The sequence below is a fragment of the Myodes glareolus genome, chromosome 9 (assembly GCF_982192425.1).
Source record: "Myodes glareolus chromosome 9, mMyoGla1.1, whole genome shotgun sequence".
Lineage (NCBI taxonomy): Eukaryota > Metazoa > Chordata > Mammalia > Rodentia > Cricetidae > Myodes > Myodes glareolus.
In genome coordinates, this window is record NC_142034.1 from 103,224,938 (window position 1) to 103,246,180 (window position 21,243).

At 45.3% G+C, this 21,243-nt stretch overlaps 1 protein-coding gene across 10 annotated transcripts in view; it reads left to right on the forward strand.

The window, feature by feature from the left end:
- Clec16a (C-type lectin domain containing 16A) overlaps positions 1 to 21,243 on the forward strand; it is a 213,675-nt gene that overhangs the window by 74,472 nt on the left and 117,960 nt on the right. For 7 of the 10 annotated variants that reach the window (XM_085694565.2, XM_085694569.2, XM_085694561.2 and 4 more), the window contains 6 exons: positions 7,920 to 8,042; positions 11,135 to 11,244; positions 12,170 to 12,214; positions 14,685 to 14,735; positions 17,523 to 17,651; positions 19,919 to 19,954. In XM_085694565.2, coding sequence (XP_085550691.1) covers positions 7,920 to 8,042; positions 11,135 to 11,244; positions 12,170 to 12,214; positions 14,685 to 14,735; positions 17,523 to 17,651; positions 19,919 to 19,954 — 494 coding nt within the window. The remainder of the gene's footprint in view (positions 1 to 7,919; positions 8,043 to 11,134; positions 11,245 to 12,169; positions 12,215 to 14,684; positions 14,736 to 17,522; positions 17,652 to 19,918; positions 19,955 to 21,243) is intronic. The other 3 variants (XM_085694562.2, XM_085694566.2, XM_085694567.2) reach the window with 1 other exon arrangement.

Below are 21,243 nucleotides of genomic sequence, written 5' to 3' on the forward strand. Positions count from 1 at the left end.
GGAAATTCAAGTGTGGCTGTCTAACCCAGTGAGGCTAGCTTCCCACTGTGGCTTTCTACAGACCCCTCTCTGCTTTACAACTAACCTGACCAACGACCACTTTGACATCAGAGTAAAACCAGTCAAATTGGAACCTTGGTTTTGCTATTTATAATACTCGATGTTCTTACCGTGGGCTCAGTGCTAAAACAGACTTAGGTGGAAGCGTAGGTTTCCTTTCTAAAGAGAGGTGTGGTTCTCTAGCTTCCCTTGCTCAGGCTGTGTGGCCAGGCCCCAGTTCCCACAGCACTGACAGTTGACTGGCATACACCAGTTCCTCCCTCAGTGCCCAGTGCTGGGAAAAGCTTCTGCCCTTGGCCCACCTGGCTCCCCACACTCAAGTTTGGAGACTTTTCTCAAGAATATTCATAAGAACTGGAGTTGGCATAGATTGACACATGGTGTCAAGTGACATTGCAGGAGGTCTATATTCAACTTGTTGGGAGTAGATGTCTACTAAGTGCTGTTTGCTAAGATAGCCTATGGCTAGAGTCATTAAAGCAGAGCTAAATCTCAGTTATTCTTAAATTATTCTTAAACATTAGTCATGCAAATTATGTCAGTTGACAGCACAAACACATGTAGTGGAAAATGCCTTCCCTCTGCTTTGTCCCCAGCCTTCTTCTTCAAGACAGCTTCTGCATCAGTTTCTCACATGCCCTCTAAGGAAGCTGTTAAGAAGAAAACCAGCTGCACCCGTGGCCATCAGTGGGTGTCCATGTGGCTTGCTGCTGGGTCTGCCCTTGTCTTATCATCAAGGGTTGATACAGTGCTTCTTATCTGTGTGGAAATGCCTGCTGCATGTCTAGGCCATAACTGGTTCTGTCTTCTTAGTAACTACAGTAGGCAGCCTCCGGGGTTTCTTCTCTAGAAGGATATTCTCAACAGTTCTGCTCAGTGTAAACCATTCTGCTTATGATGAAGCTAAAGACCTGGTCTCAAGCTTCCACCACCTCTTCCTTCTCTTGCTCCTCTTCCTCCTCCTCCTGTGGTTTAAGGTAGAGATGGAACCCAGAACCCCATGTATACTAGCCCAGTCTTACAACTTGACACTTTAAAGAGCATGACAGGCTCCAATTCTTGTTGATGTTGTGTCTCATCCCCTCCCACACATATAGTCTCCTTCCTTCCCCTACGACCCCTCCAACACCCTGCTCACTGCCTCTACCCTAGAATTCATTACTGGAAGTCAGACAACTCCATGACCGATTCTGTAGTCAGTTCCTGCTGGTGGCATGCTGGATGCCTCAGCCCAGTGTTCCAGCACACCTTGCCAGGCTGCATTCATCCCATAAATATACACTCCCTGCCTTTCTGTTTTTGTTAGCATTGCCATCCAGAGTCACAGCTGCCATGATACTTTACCTCTTTTGTTCCTGACAGTTTCTCATCAGCTTGTCTCTTCTCCCTTTCTGGCATGTGTGATCAGCTGATTTCCTCAGTGTCAGCACAGGGCTGGCTCAAACCTGGCCTAGAGATGGAAACCAAGGCAGGAGTAAAGAGAAAATGAGGGTGGGTCTACTGTCATGGTCATTATTGTAGGCCTGCAGTTATCAGCTCCTGCTAGGGTCACGGGTATTGCTGTTTATTGTAGTCCACCCTCCATAGAACCCCTACAGTGAGACTGCTTTGACTCTCTGTCCTTTGCTATTCAGGAACATTCAGTTTCTCCCTTAACTTCCTTTCCCCACCCCCATACCTGCTCTATAGACTATCTAGACCACCTTGGTTTGGTTTCTAGAACTCCCTTCTCAGACCTTTGGCAGGGGCCGGGAGCAAGGTCACACTCAGGTGCAGCAACAGAACTCTGGTAGAGGTCAGCTTGAGGCACCTCTCATGCTCCTCTCTGAACTCAACCATGTTTCTGTGAATAAGCAATGGAAACTACCTCTCCTCCATGGAGGCCAAAAGAAAAAGTCTATGAAAAGGCTGGACAGGGGCACCTCACAGGAACCATGAAGCTGATGGGAAGGACTAGAAAGGACTGTTAAAAACCTTGTCAGTAAGTATTGATGAGCCTTCCCTCAAGGGCTCCAATTTGGCCTAGTCACTCTGATGTCTGCAGTTTGGTGAGGTGCCTGCCTCTGGAATGTAGACTTTTCTTTCCTGCCCACCAGTTCCTAATTAACTGACATGGAGACTAAATATTAATTATCAATGCTTGGCCGTTAGCTCAGGCTTATTACTAACTAGCTATTACAATTTAAATGAACCCATTTCTATTAATCTATGTGCTGTCCTGAGGCTCGTGGCATTTACCTCTCCAGTATGTCTTGCTTCCTCTCTGGCTGGTGACCCCTTCTTCCTAGAGTCCTCTGTGTCTAGCTGTCCCATCTATACTTCCTGTATACTGGCCAGTCAGCTTTGTATTAAACCATTCCAAGTGACAAATCTTCACAGTGTACAAAAGGATTATTCCACAGCAGGTCATTGTTGGCTGGGGATGGTATCATAGCACTTACTGGTCCTAGGGCCCAGCCCTGTGTGGGGGACTCTTCTTTGGAAGCCCAGGAGCCACCCTAGTTAGTGCCAACATAACATCTGTTCTCCAGAGAATCTGCACCTTCTTGAACTCACTCCAAGTCTTTCGGCTGTTTTCTCTTTTTTCAATCACCACTTATGGAGGTTCCTCTCAGAAGTCACCTTCTCCAACATTCTTTTCAGCTCTCTTTGGTGACACTCTGGGTTAATGCTACCTGCTATGAAATTTTGTGGACCTTGCTAGATTTGACCTGTTACATTTTCTTAAGGACTTTTTTTTTTTAAGGCAAGATCTCATGCATACCAGGCTATCTTGAAATTCACTTTGTAGCTAGGGATGACTGTGAACTTCTGCTTCTTCTGCGTTCAACCTCCCAAATGCTGAGATTGCAGATGTGCACCATCATTCCTGGTATAGGCATTGCTGAGGCCTCATCTGAATTAGGTTAATACTCTACCAACTGAGTTAGATATTCAACCCTCACTGTTAAGGATTTTTGTATCTGTGTTCATGGGACACTGATCTGTAGACTTCTTGCAATTCTCTTATCTGGCTACACTGCAGTGATGTACCTTAGAGTGTAGGCTGGAAGGCAATTTATCCTCCTTAGTTTCTTGGGATATTTATATTTTTTTTTAAAAAAAAAAAGCTAGGATTATTTCTTCTGTAAGTATTCTTTGAACCAGTGGAGCTGTGTGGACAAGGTATTTTCTATGAGGAACTTTTTTTTCTTTTAGTTTTGAGATCAGATATGTAGCCTAAGATAGCCTCAAACTTGCAACCCCTCTGCCTTAGCCTCCTAAGTTTTGGGATTACAAGTGTGTTCCACTACACCCAGCTGAAGGAAGGCTTTAACCATCGAATTTCTCATTGGAGATGTTTGATCATTTCTTTCTTTTGAATGAGTTTTGATAATCTTTCAAGGACTTTGTCATTTCATCTAAACTATAAAACTTATAAGGTTCAGATGGTCCCATTTATTAATTGTTTCTTTCAGTGACTGGGGTTATATTTAGAAAGTGTGTTCTCCTGTGCCAGTGTGTTCATGTCTACTTTCCACTTTCTCTTCTATGAGGTTGGTTTTATGTTGAGGTCTTTGATCCATTTGGACTTGAATTTTGTGCATGGCAGTAGATATGAATCTATTTTCATGTTGATATCCAGTTATGCCAGAACCATTTGTTGAATATACTTTCTTTTTTCCCTTTTATATTTTTTGCTTTTTGTCAAAAATCAGATGTTCGTAGGTGTGTGGATTGATATCTGGGTCTTTGATTCAGTTCCATTGGTCCTCCTGTCTGCTTTTATGCCAATACATGGCTGTTTTCAGTACTGTAGCTCTGTAGTAAAGTTTGAAGGCAGGGGTTGTGATGCCTCCAGGAGTTTCTTTATTGTACAGGATTGTTTTGGTTATCCTAGGTTTTTTGCTTTTCCATGTGAAGCTGAATATTATTCTTTTGAGGTCTTTGAAGAATTTTGCTAGGATTTTAATGGCATTGAATTGAATCTGTAGATTGCTTTGGGTAAGTTTGCCATTTTTACTATGTTAATTCTACCTACCCAAGAGCAAGGGAGATCTTTCCATTTTCTGTGTCTTCTTCAATTTCTTTCTTCAAAGATTTAAAGTTCTTGTCATACAAGTCTTCCACTTGTTTGGTCAGAGTTACTCCTAGATATTTTATGCTATTTGTGGTGATTGTGAAGGGTGTTGTTTCTCTGATTTCTTTTTCAGCCCATTTATCATCTGTGTAAAGGAGGGCTAATGATTTTTTTTTTAGTTAATCTTGTATCCTGATATATTACTGATGATATTTATGAGTTGTAGAAATTGCTTGGTAGAATTTTGGGGGTGACTTATGTAAACTATCATATCATCAGCAAATATATTTTTGTATCAATGTTCATGAGTAAGACTGGTCTCTAATTCTCTTTTTTAGTAATATCTTTCTGTGGTTTGGGTATCAAGGTAATTGTAGCCTCATAAAAAGAGTTTGACAGTGTTCCTTCTGTTTCTCTTGTGTAGAACAATTTGAGGAGTATTGGTATTGAAAATCTTGTAGAATTCTATGCTGAAACCATCTGGTCCTGGGCTTTTTTTGGTTGGGAGACTTTTGATGACTGTTTCTTTTTTTTTTCTTTTTTTCTTTTCTTTTCTTTTTTTTTTTTTTAGCAGTTATAGGTCTATTTAATTTGCTTATCTGGTTTTGATTTAATTTTGGTAAGTGATATTTATTCAGAAAAATGTCCATTTCCTTAAAGTTTTCCAATTTTGTGGAGCACAGGTTTTCGAAATATGATCCAGGATTCTCTGGATTTCCTCCATGTCTGTTGTTATGTCCCCCTTTTCATTTCTGATTTTAGCTCAAGCTTCTTATTAACTAACTCTTACATCTTAAATTATCCCATAATTCTTGTCTGTGTTAGCCATGTGGCTTGGTACCTATTATCAATGAGGCATTCTCATCTTACTTCCTCTGCAACTGGGTGATGATTGCAGACTCAGCCTTTCCTCTTCCCAGAATTCTCCTATTCTGGTTGTCCTGCCTATACTTCCTGCCTGGCTACTGGCCAGTCAGTGTTTTATTAAACCAATACAAGTGACATGTCTTTACAGGGTACAAGACCATTGTACCACAGTATTTTCCTATGGACAGGACAGCTTAGAACAGAGCCAGAAAAGTGCCAAGGCTGGTTTTAGCTCTGTAAGGATGAAGCAGACTGCTTCAGGCAAAGGGCCTGCAGTGGGGAAATATATACGTATTCAAGGAGTAGGATGTAGGCCTAGTAGGGCTGGTGGGGGAGCCAAGCATAATGGGAAACCCTTCTCTAGGGGTAGGAAAATGGCCTCAGGGAGGCTGGGGAGATGGCTTTGTGGTTAAAGAGCACCAACTGTTCTTCCAGAGGACCGAGGTTTGATTCCCAGCACCCACAAGGTGATTCACAACCATCTGTTAACAATACATATATGTATTGCACAGACATATATGCAAAATACACATACACATAAAATAAGTAATTTAAAAAACAAGAAAAAAAAGAAAGAATATCCTCAGATGCAAGTTTCCAGACGACCCTCCAGCTACTGGGAGCAGATTATTCAGGGTGGGGAGTGCACTGCTAGAGAGAAGCTGAACAATTCTCTGGGAAGCAGTGGAGACCTCTCGGGCTGCTGAAATGGAGCTGGGAGAGCTGGGACAGGTTTGGGAGTCAGAACTGGAGATGCTGATAGGCTGAACATCGGAGTTTAATGTGAAGGGTATAGGCCCAGCAGGTGGATAAGTTGGTGGTGACTCCTACAATTGGCTCAAGTACCTTGTGTTAATGGCAGTCACTAAGGGAAGACAGGAAAGGCTCAAGGCTGTGAATAGGTCTTCCTTTTGATGTGGATGGGAGAGATCTGGATGATGACTGACTCCTGACTTCTTTTTCTCTGTGGCAAATAATGTTCAAAGCCAGTGGAAATAGACCATTTACAGAGGCAAATTAAAGAGAAGTGGGAAAAGCTCAGGTTTGACACCCAGAGGTCAGCTCTTTGGGAAGCTGCTGGTAGAGAAGCTACTACACTTGGTGTGCCAGCCTGGCCACTGAGCACAGGGGCTGTCTTTGGTGACTTTGAATGGTAGCTGTTTGATTGGCTGGCTTTCTGGTTATCTACACTTGATTCCAGGTTCTCTTTTCCATATCCTTTCCCCTGAAGCAGGTCCCGAACAAGATATTCTCTTCTTAGTAGATATTTTTTCCCTTATAAGACAATTTCAGCCTAAAAGCTTTGTTAATAGAAACCAAATGTGAGCTCAGACCTTCCGGTAAATCTTAATAGATGAGATACTGCACTGTAATGAGCAGCCCACAGTGGGAAGGGTTGCCTGACGAGGAAGGCGGTGTCATGATTCAGTCGGCCACATAATGAATTCTGGTTACTGTCTGCGCTTTTGGTCAAGTCTGAGTGGAGTCTGTATGCACAGCAGCTCTGTGTGCCTAAGCCTTTCCAGTTCACTCATTGTTCTCCCCAGCCCCAGCTGCTTACCCAGGAGGCACTTGGACTCTGGGATTTGTTTTGTTTTGTTGAGAAGTTCCTGGAATAGCACAAGAGGTATGGGAAAGCCAGAAAGTAGGTGACAGAGTTCTAGGGATGAGAACCAGCAAGCACCACCCAGATTGCAGCTGCCAGACGCTCAGCATGGGAAGCACATTGGAAACTGACTTAACATCTGCTGGGCTCTCAGCATAGTTGGCCTAAAGTGTTCCAGGTCTGGGAATGCCCGCAGGGTACAGACTTGCCCGTTCCCTTTCCTTAGCCACCCTCCACCCCACCCTTTCTTTTGTCTTTTAATAAATACTATTCACTTTCCCTGAGGGTGAAAAATTTTCTTGGTGTCTTAGTGGTAGATATGCTTTATGAACTTTATTGTTTGTGTACCTACCTAGGGTAAAGGTTTAATTCAGCTCCTCTCTGCTGATCTATTCCTCAGGGGCAGGGCTGGCATCCCCACTCAGCTTTTTGAGCTCACCAGTGAGAGCTTAAGGTTGTGGTTGTTGGAGCCTCATATGTCTCATCTCTGTTTCTCTGGGTCTGTGTCTGCAGGGCTCGAAAGTGCCCAGTAGAGGGCTGCCCTTACGTGGCACACAGATGTGGGGAACAGCAGTGAGTTGCTCTGTGGGAAAGCTGCTCCTTTTTGCTTCTGCCTCATCTATCAGAGATGCCACCGTTGGTGTCTGCTAAGCACTTGCCAGCCCTTGCTTCTAATAGAGATGGAGTAGGCCTTGGGTTCCAATGAGTTCAGTCAACAGTCATTGGCTAGAATGTGAGAACACTGTTCCATCTGGCTTTCATAGTCACTGTTAATTATCACACCATATGCCCCCTTCACAAATGGCAATAGAAAATATGTGGTTTGTATGGTTTTGTGCACATACACGCATTTGTGTGCTTGTGTGTGTGTGCATATGCATGTGTTTGGAGGCTAGGAGCCAACGTTGGGTCTTCCTTAGGCACCACCCCCTTTGTTTTTTGTGACAAGGTCTCTCACTGGCCTGGAGCTCACCAACTGGGCTAGGCTGTCTGGCCAGTGAGCCCCAAGTATTTCCCCAGTACTAGAATTACAGTGTGTGCCACATACTATACATGGCTTCTGGGAATTGAGCTTGGGCCCTGATACCAGTGCAGTAAGCACTTTACCAGCAGAGCCATCTCCCCACCACCAGCAATTGTATGTTTTCCTGTATCTATGCATGTTCAGTATACATAGAACCCAGACAGAAGGCAGTGACCAGGCCTCACTTTACAGGGAAGAAACAAAGGCTGACATTGAGAACTCCCCCTCCAAAGGGTTTTAGGAAGACGGTGCCCACTGAGGCAGCTTTGTCAATGGCCGTTTCTCTTCTTTCTCCATTCTAGGCATGGATCCTGAAAAACTGGAGCGAATCCAACTCCCAGTGCCAAGTGCAGTTGAGAAAACCACCTACAACCATCTGCTAGCTGAGAGACTCATCAGAATCATGAACAATGCTGCCCAACCAGGTACCCCTGTCTTAGGGGCTAGATCCCTAACCAGGCCCCATGAGCCCTAGGTTCTGGATGTGGAGAAATCTCAGCCCTTTCTTTTCCCCCAAGCCACCAGCATTTGTCTTTTATTGGACCCAGGACTTTATCGCTAAGGTTGTCCCCACCCTTGGTTGTAGCTCCCTCTCTCTTTTCTCTCTCTATACCAGCCTTACTCTGCTGCTTTTGGCATGGCTGGGACCCTTCTCTCTGGGAAGCCCGAGGCCGTACTGCGGGAATGAAGTAGGCTGTGACTCAGAGTGAGGGCAACCCATTTGAAGGGTTGGGTGAGAGTACACTCTTGTGCCCAGTGTCTCCAGTGGTTTGACCCAGCTCCCATCTGCAGTCAGACTACTGAGGCAATGACAGAGTGGAATGAAGCTCTAGGCATGGCTTTTCCAGCTAGGGTAATTTTTCCTCCAGGATATATGTGACTATGACTGCAGACCTTTTAAGCTGAATGACCAAGAATGTTCCTGGCCTCTAGTGGCTAAAAGTCCAGGACACTGCTAAATATCTCAGGTTGCATAGGACTTCTACAGCACAGAGTTACTTAGCATGGAATGTCAGTAGTTGCATGGCAAGTTCTCTATAGAGACAGGAGAAAGGTTACTAGAATGAGTGAATGCATGGGGGACAATCTGGCCACCTGCTTGCCCAGCAGGGAAGGGTGTGGTTAGAGCAGCCTGGTGTGGTAAGCCTGGACCAGGTCAACCAGAGTTGGTCAAGTGGTGACTGGAGCACTATGTGGCTATGCTACCAAGTGGGAGAAGGACCTGGAAAGCCAGATCAGTGGTCTCAGGGTGACAACAGGTATCATAGCAGTTATTCACAGAATAGATGCTTTCTGATTGTATCCTACATACCAGCTAAGAGCCACAACTGATGGTCTTCGAATTCCAAAAGCTGTAGACGGTAGAGATGGGGTCTTACACTCAGAGGTCAGGACAAAGTAAGCATTGGGAACAACATGCCTGGTCTGTAAAGGTCTAGATAAAGAAAGAGGGATGTCTTGGATTGAGCCCTCGAGACACTGTTCATACCTAGTGGTAGCAAAGAAAAAGAGATAAACCCAGGACTCTGAGTAGGAGGAAATGGGACACAAGACATTGAGTACTCCTTGGGGTCAGTTATTGCTGAGAGCTCTACTTAAAGGAGGCAGAGCCATTTCCTGGGGCTGGAGTCAGGAGCAAGCTTTGCAGGGTGCAGTGGGAGCCACATGGGTTAGGGCACTGAGGAGAACTGTGCTGTGACCAAGAATAGGGTCTGCTCTTTGACCTGTAGTTGTGAAGGCAGGAGCTTGCTGACCAACAGAGGGAGTAGGCACATAGACCTCAGGATGGAGAGGGAATGGAAGGTCTGGAGGAGGTGGGTTGGGACTGCATTAGTAAGTAGGGACCACTTTCCCTGAGCTTTTGTCATGCTAAGCAAGACCTGCTCTGCATGTATATAACTAAGAACAAATATTTCAACAGCACCTACAAGGCAGTATTAGCAAAAGGGCTGGTATTTGGGGTATGTCCCTGGGAAGTGTGTGCTTGGGCTCGGGGTCTTAGACCTCAGGAACAAGGCCCAGAGGTTCTCTGCTCCCTCCTTCTACTTCTACACCTCTACCTTTATCATTAGATAAAGTGCAAAGACCCATGGGACAGTTTGCTTAACAGTAGTTGGCCTTGTGCTGAGTGATGGGTGTCTTCCCTAGGAGGAAAGAGATGGCTTCCAGTAGCAATCCAGAACATAGCATAGAGTCCTGAAAACATTATTGAGACCCTGGCCTCAGCTGTACCTGAAGGCAGTCCCTCCCTCCCCCATTACCTAACAGATTTTATAAGTTAGCCATCATTGTGTTTGTGTGTGTTTGTCTGCTAGTTTCTGCTTATATAGTTTAAGCTGGTCTGGGTTGGCTTTCTGTTAACTGTGACCAAGTTGTGATGCGCTTCATGCTGTGCTAAGCCTGGAGCCTCATGCTGTGCAAACGCCCCCCAAGAGGAGATCTCTACAGACACCCAGTGTGCTCAAGCCATGTGGGAGGGACAGTGTCAGTGAGGGAAGGGAGATGACTAGTGCTGGTTATCATACCCACCCATCCAGGCCCCAGTAGTGTTCCTGTCCTTGCCACACCCCAGCACATGGAGAGCCTGTGCCCAGCATTTTTTCTTGCACACTGTAAAATTGAGCCTCATTGGTTCTACTGGGCTCCTTTGCTTGTTGCTACCTGATCCTTTTGAGCAGGGATGGGAGCACCTTGGGCACACAAGCTTGGGTGGTAAATGAAAATGTGAAATAAAAAGGAGGAGGATTTTTATTTCTTGACTATTGTAAAACACAAGGAATTTTTTGTAGGGGGGAGGGTAGATTCAAGGGAGAATGCAGCAGAAGGTCCAGGCTGAACATGGCCAGCAAGTTAAACCAGATCATAAGAGGAAAGAAGGGGAGGGAGAGTAAGAGAGGAGGCTGCTGACCAAGAAAGGTGGCCTGGGCCAAGAGACCAGCTTAGCCAAAATGGCTGTTATATAGGGATAGGGATGGGGCTGGGGGGAAGGAAAGGAAGCCCTGCCCTTGGGAGGGAGAGGTTTAGGTAGGGCGTGGGGTAAGGAGTGCTGAGTGAGACTTGTCCTGAGGTTGAGACCTAACAGGTGATATACTCATTCTAGAAGGGAGAGAAGGCTCAACTCCACTGAGTTACATGATCCAGAGTGGGCTGTTGGTTTTGAACCCTACCTGGAGTGGGAAACATGCTGGACAGGCACAGCTACAGCACCTTCTCTCATCTTCCCTTGTTCAGCTGATAAAGGGACTTCAGGACAGATGGGAGCTAAAAGGCTTACCAGGGCGTGTTGACTTGTAACTTACTGGGAAGGGAGTTGACATGTGTAGCTCCCTCTGGGCTCCCCTGGACACAAGAGGCCTTGAGCAAGACTGTCTTTCAGGTGATGAATACCCTCAAAAAAGGAAAACAAGAGCCTTGTATCTGGGATGGGCACTGGACTCGGGAGTACTGGGCTGACCTCTTGTACCTGGGGTGAGCACTGGGCTCTGGGGTACCGGGTTGACGCTGGTGTGCTCTGCAGATGGCAGGATTCGGTTGGCCACACTGGAGCTGAGCTGCCTGCTCCTAAAGCAGCAAGTACTGACCAGCTCCGGCTGTATCATCAAGGATGTGCATCTGGCCTGTCTGGAGGTGAGTCCATGCCTTCCACTTCCCTTCCTATGCTGTCCCTCAGCTGAGAAGATCATTTATGAGGCTGCTGGCACTGCCTGTTCCACAGCATCCTTCGCATAGTTCAGAGAAGCTGGGCCTGAGACACCTGCGACTCCCAAGATCTTACACATGTCCAGAGATGCCTCCCTCCATCCAGACCACATTCTTGTATTGCAGTAGCTTCTTTTGGAATAATCCGCTTCTGAATCAGCTTTAGAAGTTTTCATATGTTCCTTTTATGTGACAAAGCTTTTATATAGGTAGAAACGTATCCACCTGCCATGTTGGGTGCTTTTGTTTTAGTTTGGTTTGGTTTATTGTTTTGTGTGTGTGCACACATGTGTGCATGTCTCTGTATGTGTGTGTACGTGTATGTGTGTGCTAAAATACACATTTACTAGGTTCTCAGTAACTTTTATCATTTTTTGTTCCCCTTCATTAGTTTTAGAAAATGTAGGAGCCAGGAAGAGGTGGCACACACCTTCAGTCTCAGTACTTGGAAGGCAGAGGCAGGTGGATCTGTGAATTTGAGGCCAGCCTGGTCTACATAGTGAGTTCCAGGACAGCCAAGACTGTTACACAGAGAAACCCTGTCTTGGATAAGAGAGAGAGAGAGAAAGAGAGAGAGAGAGAGAGAGAGAGAGAGAGAGAGAGAGAATGAGAGAGAGAATGAGAAAGAGAAAGTAGGAAGTGCAGAGGTGAAAAAGAACAGCTGAGGGTTTACCTTTGGAAGTGTGTCTTCTAATCCACTCCCACATATATATGCACACGTTGGTGAAGTAATGTTGTGTTTTATTAAAGCGGAGACATAGCTGTGTTCAATAACCTATTCCCCTGCTTAACTAAGTCACCCACCGTTTCCCCTCAGATATGTGTCCCTCACATCTTCCTTCTTTTTCAACAGGGTGCAAGAGAAGAGAGTGTCCACCTCGTACGGCATTTCTATAAGGTACTTGGCATATCTCTTGTGAAGTATAGGATGGTGGGGTCTAGTCCTATATGCAATCTTCAGTGTGTGTGTGTGTGTGTGTGTGTGTACACGTGCACATTTATAAGTATGTGCATATGTGCATTCTAAGGTGTATATATAGAGGTTAGAAGAGAACTTTGAGGAGCTATTACACTCCTTCCAATGTGGAATCTGGAGACCAAACTTAGGGTCATCAGGTTTTACTGCAGCACTTTTACTTGCTAAGCCATTTTGTCAGCCCTTCAGTTCTTTTTTTACACCTGTGAATATTGAGCATACATGCTCAATTTCATAACCTCTAGAGCTGTGGCCTCTAAACTTTTTATGTTTTGTTATAAGAACAATAAAACTTTTGAGGACTTACTTCTAGTTTATGGCAATTTGTTTATCAGTTACTTGTGAATTTACTGTAATTTGTGAGATGTATGTGTATGACAAAGTCATAGGTTTGTGAGTTATGTATCCTAATACAGAGAAAACTACTATGATTTTATTAATTGTATATGTGTGTAATGCATGATTTTATTACTTATATATGTGTGTAATGTATGTGTAAACATGCATGCTAAGAAGCCTCATGCAAGCATCTGAAGAATTATCTTGAGTTTAGTAAGATGACCTTTAGGATCTGAAGGATTTAAAGACATTATCTTCAGGTTCCAAGTGATTGCTTTGTGGTTTTGGTTTTGTTGTTGTTGCTGTTGTTGGGGGGGGGGGGGTTCTGTTTGTTTGTTTTTTGTTTTTTGGGTTTTTTTTTTTTTAGTTTTTATTTACTTATTTATTTATTTAGTTTTTTTTTTCCAGACAGGGTTTTTCTGTGTAGCTTTGGAACCTGTCCTGGAACTTGCTCTGTAGCCCAGGCTGCCCTTGAACTCACAGATCCGCCTGCCTCTGCCTCCCAAGTGCTGGGATTAAAGGCGTGCGCCACCACTGCCCAGCTCAAGTAATTGCTTTAAGATATCAAGTTTTAACAGTTTAGCTTGGGCCTCAGCAGAGTTGGGCTGCTGTGAGAAAATGCCTTCAGCAACAGTCCTTTCAGAAACCACCAAGGCCAAGATTAAGACAGATGGGTATGTAGTGAGGGTCCGCTCCCCTCACCCCCTCCACGCCTACGCCCTCCACGTCCTCACTTGGAGAACTCCGGTGTTCAGCTGTAGTGAGTTCGTCCACATGGCTAGTCGTCCTAGTCACCCTAGTGAGCTCCTCTTTTGGGTTCTATAAATCCTGGTGAACAAAGCCCGAAGCTCCCGAGAGGGGAAGTGGCAGCACTGTCGCACTTTCCTGATGCCCTCACTTAAAGTTCTCCGTCTGCTGCCACTGTTGTCAGCTAATCGCACTAAAGCCCGGTTCTGTAATCTAGAACTCTGCCTTGCCAGGACCAGGTGACCTGATCCAGCTGTAGTTGTAGACTTGCCCAGACAAAGGGCACCACTGTGGGCCACCACACTCTGGGGAGAAAATCCCAGCTGCCCTTCAGAGAACCACACTTGGCTTTTAAGCAAGAATTCAGTGAGCCTCTCTGGTCAGCCCAGAAGAAAGAAGAAACCTGGGACTGCCCTATTCTTTGGGCCTCTTCCCAGTAGAACTGCTCTAAGTCTGTCTACGCCTTGGAAATGTTGAGGTTGTAAACATAGAAAGGCACAAAGTAGCCATTTCCCAGAAGCTGCTTCCTGGTCCCAAACAGAAGAGAAGTGCATTTGCATTTTATTCTGGTCCCAGAGAGACACAGTGGTTCTGATTCTTCAAGCACAGGACAGTTGCAGCACTGATGTCTCCCAAGCCCCTACTGACTGGCAGTCCTGGGGGCCGTTCCTTTTCTGTTCATTAATTTGCCTTCACAGAGTTTGGCCTGACAGACAAGGGCTCCAGCCTGTCCTTTTCTGGCACATAACATCTTTGTCATCCTATTCTTATAGTAAAACAGGAGGAGTTGAATTTTGTCCAAGGTGGAGTCCTGGGCAGTCATTGCCCCTAACAACCAAACCTCAAGACTTTCCTCAAAAACAAATGGAGCAGGCAATATAATCTTAGTGCTATGATTGGTAGTTATGTCCTTCCCCTTAGAAATGGATGGGCCTCACATGTTTAACATGGCCACTTAACCAGCATTTTCCCCATTTCCAAACATTAAGGAGAAGGAAATTATGTTAAGCACTTGAAATATTAACCTTGTGATGTTTTAATTATGCATTATGTCATTTTTGTTGTGCTCTAATTAAGTGATCTGACAGAAGAACTCTAGCTCAGTGTGCTTTCAAAGAGGAAGAGAATGTTAAGCAGTGCAATTTGATATTTGGCCTTTCAGCTACACGTGTGTACTCACGTTCACGTGTGTATTTTACTTTCTGGTGATTTACAAGAACTTATAATGGAAAACAGATGGCCTCAAAAGCCAGGTGCAGCATTTGGAGTACTGTGTTCATGTTCTCTTCACTCCTTTTCCTTGCAGGGAGAAGAGATTTTCTTGGACATGTTTGAGGATGAGTACAGGAGCATGACAGTAAGTACAGGGCCAGATAATATGGAGGTTAGTGTCTACCTTTGTGCCTGACAAACTCACGGAGGGCTCTCTCCCATCTGGAGCTTGCTGATCAAGTGACAAAGACTGATAGTGAGGTAGATTTGATCACCACCACCACTAAAACTTTAGATTATATTCATTCCCATGCCCCTGAGATGTCTGCTTTTATTGCTTCCTAACTCTGTGCCCTTGTACAGGATACATTTTGAGCCTGGCTGTCATCTGTACAGCGGGGCACATACCTCTGAGCTGCCCTGGCCAGATGTGGATTACCCAGCAGCAAGCCTCATGCTAGCCCACATGAAAAAGTACAGATGTCCACTTTTCCCCTGCTTCCTGGTTTTTGCTTGTTTTACTCCAGTATTCATGGTGTGTCCTAAACAATGTTTAACATTCTCCAGAAATATTAAAGTAACTCTAGACCCTGCAACTGATGTCAGTTCTCCACTGGTCCTTAGGAAATCAGCCTCTTCCGTGTGAGAAGGGACAGGCCCTTAGTGCTGCTCCAGTGCTGTAGGAGGCAACAGCATTGTGTCTGTAAGGTAGTTAGGGTCACCTGGGTATTGGTCAAAGGAGGTGTCCTTTTAGTGAAGACCGATTCCATTCCTGCTAGGATGAAGAACATGTTGTATATATTAAATCTGACACAAATCACAGTTCTCACCTTAAAAAGAATAAGTGAGAGTTTATTTTAGAGCTAAATATAAGTGACTGTCCAATACTCAGGTTGCCCTAAACATATTTTGACAGGGAACTGGTTTCATGTAGTCACAAAACAAAATCTTGAATCCAAGCACTTTTCAAATACATCAATGTGAACATCGGGTGATGGGTTACAGCAAAGTGTGGGAAGCTTCTACTATGGGTCTCAGATGCTATCTGATGGCATCCTTAGCTATGAGGTTAGCAGAAGCTAATGGTGTGTTAGATTAACACATCCCAAAAAGTTTCACCTGGTAGTCATAAGGATGTGTGGTCAGACAGAGGTGAGCAAGCAACAAGCTATTAAGAAAGCTAAAGATGCATGGCTCTAAGTCTGCAATGTTCCAGTTTTCCATGGCCAAGAACCTCTAAGCAATCTGGTTTGTAGAATGTTCAGCAATGAATTGCTCTTTAAAAAAAAAAAAATGGATTTGCGCTCTCTCTCTCTCTCTGTCTGTCTGTCTCCCTGGAACTTCAGTCCAGAGTCTTTACCTATTGAAAGAGCTGTTGCCGTTATCTCCTTTGTGCAGATGAGGAAAATGGGAGTCAGAGAGGCTGAGTAATGTCCCTAAGTCTGTCCAGCCTGCTAGTGGCAGAGCCAGGCTTCCATGGCTGAGTGGTTCTCTCTGCTGCTCCCTGCCTCTCCCTGGAGCACAGAGGACATACTGTAGCAATGACACTTTCTATTTTGTCTTTCTGCATTTCCAGCATCAGCCCCCAAGTAGTACTAGATAAATAGATGATAAGTGAGCTTTTTCACGGACATAACTCACCAAAGCATGAAGTGATGGGGACATTTGTAATGAACCAAAGTGTTTAAAGTGTCAGAAATACAAAGACAGGCAGCACAGCTAAGTGGCTCCCTGGCTTCCAAGCCTGTCTCCAGGGCTCTGGCAGCAGGGCCTTCACCAGATCTTTATACACTACACCCCGAGACATCAGTGGAACCTTTTCAAAGTCATACCTCCTTGTGGCATATGGGTAGCCATGACTGTGCCTGTACCGTACTGGCCCACACAGCCCCTGTTGTCATGCTTCCGATTGTCAGTGCCAGGTCGGCACTCCCTGTAGGTATTCATCTTCCCTCCGCTAGTCTGACCATCCTTAGTACCCTTTGCAGCTTGGAAATGTAAATTCTACATGTTATTTATGATTTGGAAAAGTCAGAACTCTGAAGCCCCTGTTGTGTTTCTTTTATTGCTTCCTAACTCTGTGGCCTTGGGCAGGTTACTTACATTTTGAACCTGGCTATCATTTGTGCAGTGGGTCCCACACTTCGGAGTTGCCCCAGCCAGATGTGAAATACCCAGCAGGAGGCCTTGTGCAAAGCCCATAAACAAAAAATGTGTTCTCCTTTCCTCACCCCGCCCCACTCAGGAAGCTTCCTGAGGTTTGCTTATTTTATTCCAGTGTTTATAGCATGTTCCACTGCACAATACTTGACATTCTCCAGAAAAACTAAGGTGACACACCCCAGTCTCTAAAACTGAAGTCAGTCCTTAGCTACTCCTAAGACATTGGCGTCTGAGCTAACTAAAGTGACGTTGTCCTGAGTGCTGCTCTTGGACTTGGAGGAGGCAGGCTGCAACTAGACCTCCAAGTCGGACTCTTATATCCCTTAGCAACTCAGAGTTATTGCTAAAGGGTAATGGGCCCTGGGACTCACTGCTGTCTCCCACCCCCATAGCAGAATGGAGGGAATTTCCTGGAGAGGGTCTGCAGTTTCAGCCAATGGGTACTGTGAGAGGCCCTGCTGGAAAGCCAATGCCAAGAGCAGCCTGGAGTGGGAGCATGACTCTGCCATCCTGCTCTGAAATACAGGGATTATGAGAAAGGGGCTCAGGCCTCTAGACAACCATGTTTAATGTGTCCTACAAAGGAAGGCAGCCAGCCAGCACTGTGTGGCCTTGAGGCCCCCTAGCTTAAATGAAAGGAAAAGCCACAACTTGGGAGAATGAAAAAGACCTGCCACTCATCTTGCAAACTGGAAGCATAGTCTCAGTCTAACCCAGGCCTACAGGTAAGCCCTTCTCTGAGGCTTCATGCGATGTCTGTCTCTCCTAGATAAAGCCCATGAATGTGGAATATCTCATGATGGATGCTTCTATCCTCCTACCCCCAACGGGCACTCCACTGACTGGCATTGATTTTGTGAAGCGGCTGCCATGTGGTGACGTGGAGAAGACGCGGCGGGTAAGTGTGATCTGGCCTCTCCTGGGCCATAGGGAAAGGGTCTCTAGGTCAGTTAAAGACAGCCTCCAATATGTGCCTAGTCACCTGTAGAGAATACCACCTCACACACACCTACTACCACACATGACTTTCCAAAGCCTGTTGACCTTGGAAATAGGAAATTGGGATTCTGTGGCCACTGGCACCTCTGTGGACAGCTGTCAGACCACCTGCACCAGAGCAGAGTGTAGCCAAAACCCTGAGTGGAAGCCACATCAAGTTTCTTTGAAGTATAGGGGAGCAGAACCTAGAACACCCAGTATAGGGGAGATGGGTGTGAACCTCGACTTCAAGGTCTTAGAACCCCAGGCAGTACACTAGTGAGGTGTCTGGTAGTGAGAGGATGATGCTGGCCAGGAGGCAGGAGAGCGTGTGTACAGAGCCAAGTTCTCAGAAGCAGCAGAGGGTGATCCCCTTATCAGCACTTTTTTTTTCTGAGGTGGCCACTCTAGGAAGCAGCCTCAGTCAGGCTCTTCACAGTATTTTATCTCCTGCGTAAGATCTCAGTTTCTTTCTTAGAAAGCAACACTGCCTTTTCCTAGAAAATCATTCCCTGGAGATGTGACTATGAATAGATCATTTAGAGGCATCCAGATGACTACCACATCTTCTTCCTTGGTCTACTTGTGGCCAGAGCATCGGAGGGGTTTCACTTCAGAATTTCAGGAAGCACATAAAGTGGGGTGTGCCTCAGACAAGAGGCCTCTGCAACCTCCTTCACCCTGCTGGCACTTTTAATCACGTGCTCAGGGGCAGCAGAGGAAGTGGGGACCTTGTATCTTTAAGCAACACACATTCCCAGTCCCCTGAGCAAACCACAGACTCCTGCAAGCTGTCCTCTGACCTCCACAAGTACACACAATACAATTTTTTTTTCTAGTATAAGACCAAAAATACCAAAAGTACCCCTGAGTCATGCCAGCCTTGCTGAAATAAAAGTCATCAGAGTTCTTGGGGCCCAGGGAAAATGAATGAATCGAAACTTGGAATTTGGGCTATTCCCATTCATGTAGGGGCAGTCAGAAGAAGTGGCTAAGAAAAACTATAGGTTCATGAGTCAGGCCCGCAGAGGTTAAGCCCTATTTTGTGTGACCTTGGGAACATTACTTAACTTCCCTGAGCATAAAGTTCTCCTGAGCCCCCTTAGCTGACACTTTGGCTGTAGAGTTTCTGGCGGAATAGACACACCAGTGGTGTGTGCTGGTGTCCCTGATGACCAAGAGGACTTTACTCACAGTCTGCTAAACTTCGTACAGAGGAAAGAGCCAGCAGGGGGCTCTGGCAGATATTAAAATCTGAATTGAAGCAATAGCCATCTTCATATACTATCTGGGAAGCCAGTATGAAACAGAGGTCCTTGTGCTGAAGTTTTGTTTTTGTACCAGGGATGGAACCAGGGCAGTGGACACACTCAGTGAGTGTTCTGCCTCCTTTCTAAACTTTGTTTCGAGACAGTGTCTCATTAAGTCGGCCAGGCTGGCATCAGATTTACGATCCTCCTACTTCAGCCCCCAAGATATCTGGAATTTTAGATGTGTCCCCACATTCTATTTCCTGTAAAGAACAGCAGTTTTTGTGTTTGTCACTATTGACCTCAAGGAAATGAGACACTTTTGCTTCATTCTTTGGCTATGTGTTACACACTGAAGAAAGTTCAGTCACATCTCAACATTTTGAAAGGAAGGAAATTTTTTCCATAATTTCAATATTTGCAGACATTTTTTGCTTCTCCTCCTTTGTCTGCAAACTCCTCCTCTCACACTGGCACAGGGTATCTCCGCCACAGTCTCTCTTTCACCATCTGTTTCTCTCTTCTGCTGCAGTGCGAGTTCTCTATAGCGGTGGTGTTTTTGAAGCTCTGGATATGAGTCTCAGAGCCTCGTGCATGCTACCAGTGACATCACCTCCAGTCCACAATGGAGGATTTTTTTTTCTTTGTTTATTTTGTAGACAGGTTTCACATAGCTCAGGCTGACCTTGAGCTCACTTTATAGCCAAGGATAACCTTAAACTTCTGATTCTTCTTCCTCTGCCTCACCTGTCTGATGGTTTTATAAGTGATTCCTCAGAACTACATAAAGATTTTCCAGGAGACTTTGCCCTGTTCCTGGGGTGTCTTTCCATTAGCCAGAGTGGGGTACTTCCGCTATACTTTTTTTTTTTTCAACTAAACTATAAGAGCTATTTCATAAACGCAATGTTTTCTTTCTTTTGAATTATTTCTTTAGGAGAAGTTCCCAGAAGCAGAATTTCTGGTTCAAAGGGTATGGATGTTTTTTGTACATCTCTAACATCACCACTTGCTTTCCCTCTGGGCTGGGCCTACATCACCCTGCTTCAATCCTGTTCAGGATGACTGACTTCCACAGCTGTTTCCATGGCCCTGGTGGCCTTCTAACCTGAATGACTGTCTCCTAACCCCAGCAGCTTGCAAATGTGGCAAGGAAGCCAGCAGAGATGAACTGAGCTACTGTCCCAGGGCCGGCCCAAGGCTCAGACTACCACTTGTACCATGGTGCACCCTCACTGGGGACTCCTGCACCTCTCCCCAGAGCTCTAGACTCAGGGAATTCCTATGCTCACTCAGCCCCACTTGGAGCTGAGATCCTTCTGACTCCAGACCTTCCCCTCCAAAGCCTGGTTCTCCAAATACTGAGTATGGTTAGCTTCCAGATTCACAGAAGCTAAGAAATGGAAGTTTCTTCTGCATATTAGAACTCGGTCAACTGCCTTCCCTTGTGAAATTTGATCTTCTGCCTTCCAGGATCTGAAACAGTAATCATTTCTTACTCCTTTTGGTTATGACTTTAAAATTTTGTATCTTGATTTAGCAAAGAAAAGAAGATCACTTGATAGAAATCCAGGTCCCAAGCCCTGAATCTTTGGAAGACCAAGAAATGTAGTCAGAAGAACACAGGCTTGGAGCTCCCCTGAGCAGCCAGTCTAACAACCCTGGGCTCCAGTTTCTCTGTCAGATGGGGGCCACCAGGGTCATTAAGAAGCTCAAATGATAGGCTGGGCATGGTAGTGCACACCCTTAACCCCAGGACTCGAGTGACAAAGGCAGATGAATCTCTGTGAGTTCAAGGCCAGCCTGGTCTACAGAGTAAGTTCCAGGACAACCAGGGCTACATAGACCTTGTCTCAATAAAAAGGGGGAGCAAATGAGGTGACGCTCTTGGCCCCACACAATGCTGAATGGCTGTGAGTGGTGAGAGGGAGCTGTTAATGTCTGCAGGGTAGTGGTAGGAAGGGACCATGGAGCAGGACAGCATGCCTGCCCTGTGCAGCCATCTTGGGAGCCCACTTTTGCAGTGAGGAGCACCTTGCCCTGTAAGACTCACCTCTTTTTGTCCTTGTACATGGACTTCTTGTGTGTGTGCTTTTCCTTTGAAAATTGCTATTTGAAATAGTATTTTATATGGTTTATATTCTATTTTATATTTTAAATGACTTTATTTTTTATTTGTATTCCTGAGAATATCAGCATTCAATATTTGTAGAGCAAAGACACATGTTTTACCTAAAGGCCTACATTGAGAGCCAAATTCCC